The sequence below is a fragment of the Limulus polyphemus genome, unplaced genomic scaffold (assembly GCF_000517525.1).
Source record: "Limulus polyphemus unplaced genomic scaffold, Limulus_polyphemus-2.1.2 Scaffold667, whole genome shotgun sequence".
Taxonomy (NCBI): Eukaryota; Metazoa; Arthropoda; class Merostomata; order Xiphosura; family Limulidae; genus Limulus; species Limulus polyphemus.
Genome location: NW_013666277.1, coordinates 17,573 through 21,896, shown reverse-complemented (window position 1 = coordinate 21,896; position 4,324 = coordinate 17,573). Strand labels below are relative to the sequence as shown.

Sequence of the window (4,324 nt, the reverse complement as noted above, 5' to 3'; positions counted from 1 at the left end):
ATAAGTTTAACATAACAGCAAATGTACAACGTTTTGACAAGGTTTTGTACCGGATGTTAAACTTACTTATATTAAAGTTTTTCTTCATTACCCATTCAAGCCGTCTCCAAGCAAACTTAAGGTATGTTAAATTAACAAAGATACAATTGTGTTAAATGTGTTGTAGGGAAAATAATGCTAAACAATTGTTATCGATTTACTCACTTTTTAAATATTGCATGCAGGTTGAAAGGTAACCTTTAATTGTCTTGTGTAAAAGGTGATTTCTAATTGCAAAGGACATGACAGTTAGTGGAATTTAAAGTGGGCCACTGTTAATTTTTTTATATATGAAACACTGATACATCTCTTACCAGTAGTTTATTATAGTTACCTCATTTGTTTTTAAACAGTTACCGCTACTGTAAAAACAAGCCTTACCCCAAGTCACGTTTCTGTCGTGGTGTTCCTGGTGAGTTGATTCCATTGAAATACTTAGAAATAAATGCCATCTTCTAAAGTTTATGTTAATATTCTTTATCTCTGAGGTAGTTTAAAGTGCTTAAAACTTAGTGGTGTTATATAGTGCAAGTTTTTTTTAAAAGTATTCTCATAGATTTTTATCTTTTGTTTCAAGATCATTCTTGATAAATTTTATTGATATTAAATCTATGCATTTATTTAGATAGCCATAAAGTCTAGTACACATTGTATCTTGGTTAAGTTAAAAAAAATTAAAGTTTTAAAACTAAATAGTTTCAAAACAATTGCATACAATAAAATTCAGTACAAAATTTCAGATCCAAAAATTAGAATCTTTGATCTGGGAAGAAAAAAAGCGAAGGTGGATGAATTCCCTTTGTGTGTCCATCTGGTGTCCTATGAATTTGAACAACTGTCTTCTGAAGCACTTGAAGCAGCTCGGATCTGTGCTAACAAGTATCTTGTTAAGACTTGTGGGAAAGATGCTTTCCACATGAGAGTTAGATGTCATCCTTTCCATGTGCTTAGAATTAACAAAATGTTGTCATGTGCTGGTGCTGATAGGTGTGTAAATTAAAAATCTGCACGGACTTAGCATTTATATAGGTTATTTCTGATAAATTATTTTAAAGTTTGTGTACTAGGAATAAAGTTTAACTTCATTTATTGTGAATTATATGTTCTCTTAAGCTTCAGTTATTTCAACAGTAATTTTTATATATTTAATCTGTAACCTGTATTGTTAACTGCATTAACTCTTTCACTGTAGGCTCGGTCACTGGGACCAACCTCGTACCAATTTTGTGCTTGTTATAGTTTTGATGTTCTAACTTTTAATACAGGATGCGTATCTTCATCAAATTTTGCAGATTATCAGTAAACATTACAAGGCTTTCGTACACAAACTATCAGATTTTTAAATTAAGTTTAAGATTTTTTTTTAATTAATGTTTTTCTCGTGAATTTTTTTTCTTTTCAAATCTTGACTACCCAACTCTCAGACAATAATCATATGTTTTTTTAGGAAAATATTTATATTTTATCCTTTATTATCACTATCATATCTGAACAGTTTGGTTGATTTGATCGAACTTGTAACCACTATTAAAAAAAATCGGGAAACAGATATAAATTATGCTTTTTTCTTTTTGTTCTAGAATAACTCCAAATTACAACACAAAACACAAATGTTTATTCTAAATAGGTTAAATCTCATAAAATTATACATTTATTTTTATTTTATTGACCTTTCAGCCATGCCTGACTAACATTACAGAAGTTGCGGTGCTACTATAGCGTGAGGTCTACCGCCATATGTCACCTACCCAGGTCTATCAGACATGTATAAAAATGTATCATACATTTCCATACATTTATTTTAGCGATAAACACTTAATTTGATACATTTTTATACATGTTTGATAGACCTGGGTAGGCGACATATGGCGGTAGACCTCACGCTATAGTAGCACCGAAGTTGCAATGACAGGGTGCACATGCACTCGTGTTACTGTAGCCAAGAATATAAAACTGGCCTTTACAAAGTGACATGTCTTGCTGTGTTCTCGTGGACCAGTATTTTGTAAAATGCAGTCACATTTCAGTTGTAATACATTATATATGTATATACATTATTACTATTTACAAATAAGTTCTTAAATTTAGTTATTTTTCTTAAAACAGTAAATGAAGAAGTATACAAAACAATGATCTCTTCTACTTACGAATTTTGTAGTTATTTGCTGCTTGCCAAGTTGCTAAGCCTTATCAAATTTCACACATGGAGGATGTACAACAAAATAATTTTTTAGGTTTTATATATGCATTTTGAAATGACAAAAAAAATCATAAAACACTATCAATACCACAGAATTCCACTATAGTTTATCAAGTTTGTAACTAACTGTAGTTGGGTCTAAAAATATGATTTTTTGAGCTCACCAGTGACTTATCTTACCATTTGGAATCTAGCATAAAAAGAAAGTTTCCTGTGCAAATACTTCATAGAAACTGAGAAAACCACTAGGGGAACATTCTGAACTTTTCATTGTTTATCTTACATTCTAGCTTGTCAATATCAGTAATTTAAGTATCTAATTCATGAGAAACTATAGACTTTGTATTTGGACATCAGAAACATCTAATTTGAACCAATGCTGCATTCAACATAACACCTGACACACAAAAATCAATATTTAGGATTTTTAAGAAATTATCTAATTATTCACAATTTGATACAAACATGATGACATGGCCTTTGACCCGTGACCATAGGTAAACCTGTGTTGGTAGGGTTAAGACAGTATCTGAGAGGATTTCTTTTGTGTTTAAAGAAATTGTAGAACATATGATATACATAATAAATATTAGCGGTTATTTCATCTTCAGATAGTGTAAATATTTTTGCATAAAGACTATTCAAAACTTGAAACATAAAACCAATAAATCTAATAGTTGCATACAATTTAAAAGGAAAGGGTAGTATCAGGTTTTCATACATGTGTTTATTGGAGCTAATAATTTTTTATGTAATAGAAATTAAACACACTTGGAATATGAAAACTTTATGGATTACTTTATTAAATGAATCAGGTGATGTTTACGAAGCTCTCGATGTCTTACAAAATACATTTCAATAAAAATTTTACCTTTGGTATGATATTTCAATAATGTTACATCACGTTGGTTCTTTATAATTCATTTCTATATGCTGTTTATTTTTAAAGATTGCAGACTGGGATGCGTGGAGCTTTTGGGAAACCTCAAGGTACAGTGGCTCGAGTTAATATAGGTCAGATCATCTTTTCTGTCCGGGCCAAAGAACAGCACAAGGAAAATGTCATTGAAAGTTTGAGGAGAGCCAAGTTTAAATTTCCCGGTCGTCAGAAGGTGAGAACTGAAATATACAGGATTTAAATTTGAGCAATAAAATAATTTAAACTTTTCCAGTGTTTCCAAAACTCACAAGACATGATTCTGCTGTTAGTAACAGATTAAATGTTGTTCTGTTATTTCAGTTGTCAAAGGGTTTCTCTCTGTTTACCTATGATTCTGAACTTAATTATTATTTGTATTTTGTCTTTTTACAATTTGTATTCAATTCAGCTATCTGTAGTACAGACTTGGGATTTTTCTACAGCCATTGAGTGGATATTCTTTATGAAGTTTGACTTGGGACCACTTCTCTGTTTTTCAACTCCACCAATGATTTTTTAATAGAATTATGTCTTTACAATTTTTCAGGGTAGTTATGAACACATACAAGGTTATTTTGTACCATAATGCTTTGTGTTAGTAAAATGACAATTTCATTTAATTTGTTATAACTTTTCTCCATCAAGCGTTGGTGTAACAGTTTTTAAAATAAAGAAGATTTAACTGTAGCTTTTTTGTTCAAGGTGTACGTTTCACGTAAATGGGGTTTCACCAAATGGGATCAAGCCGATTATGAGAAAATGCGGGCAGAGGGAAGACTGAAGCCAGATGGGTTCTACTGCAAATATTATTCCAACCATGGCCCGTTGTCAGAATGGAAGAAGATGCAAAGAGAAGTTCGTGGGATGGTTTAAAACATTTTCAGTACTGTACATGTAGGATTTATTCCCACAGTAATTGATATTTGTGCAGTGTCTAATAAAAGATTCAGTTGAAAATGTATCTGAATATTCGTGTACATTTTTACTTAAATTTTAAATGAATATTATGATGTTCTTATAAAAATTAATTTTGCAGGTTTTAAAATTTTCCAAAGGAGTGGATAAAGCTATGAATTTTATTTTGTTGTGAAAATATAAAAGTGCTATTAACGTAATAATGACAAAAATAAATAATTCCATTTAAACTTGGTTCAATTGAAATATTC

At 30.6% G+C, this 4,324-nt stretch overlaps 1 protein-coding gene across 1 annotated transcript in view; it reads left to right on the top strand.

Moving 5' to 3' along the window:
- Positions 1-4,119, top strand: part of LOC106459843 (60S ribosomal protein L10-like) — a 7,875-nt gene extending 3,756 nt beyond the window's left edge. Inside the window, exons 3-6 of the mRNA XM_013919508.2 lie at positions 393-451; positions 780-1,026; positions 3,189-3,351; positions 3,861-4,119. Coding sequence (XP_013774962.1) covers positions 393-451; positions 780-1,026; positions 3,189-3,351; positions 3,861-4,031 — 640 coding nt within the window. The 3' untranslated portion in view covers positions 4,032-4,119. The remainder of the gene's footprint in view (positions 1-392; positions 452-779; positions 1,027-3,188; positions 3,352-3,860) is intronic.
- The last annotated feature ends 205 nt before the right edge of the window (positions 4,120-4,324 follow it).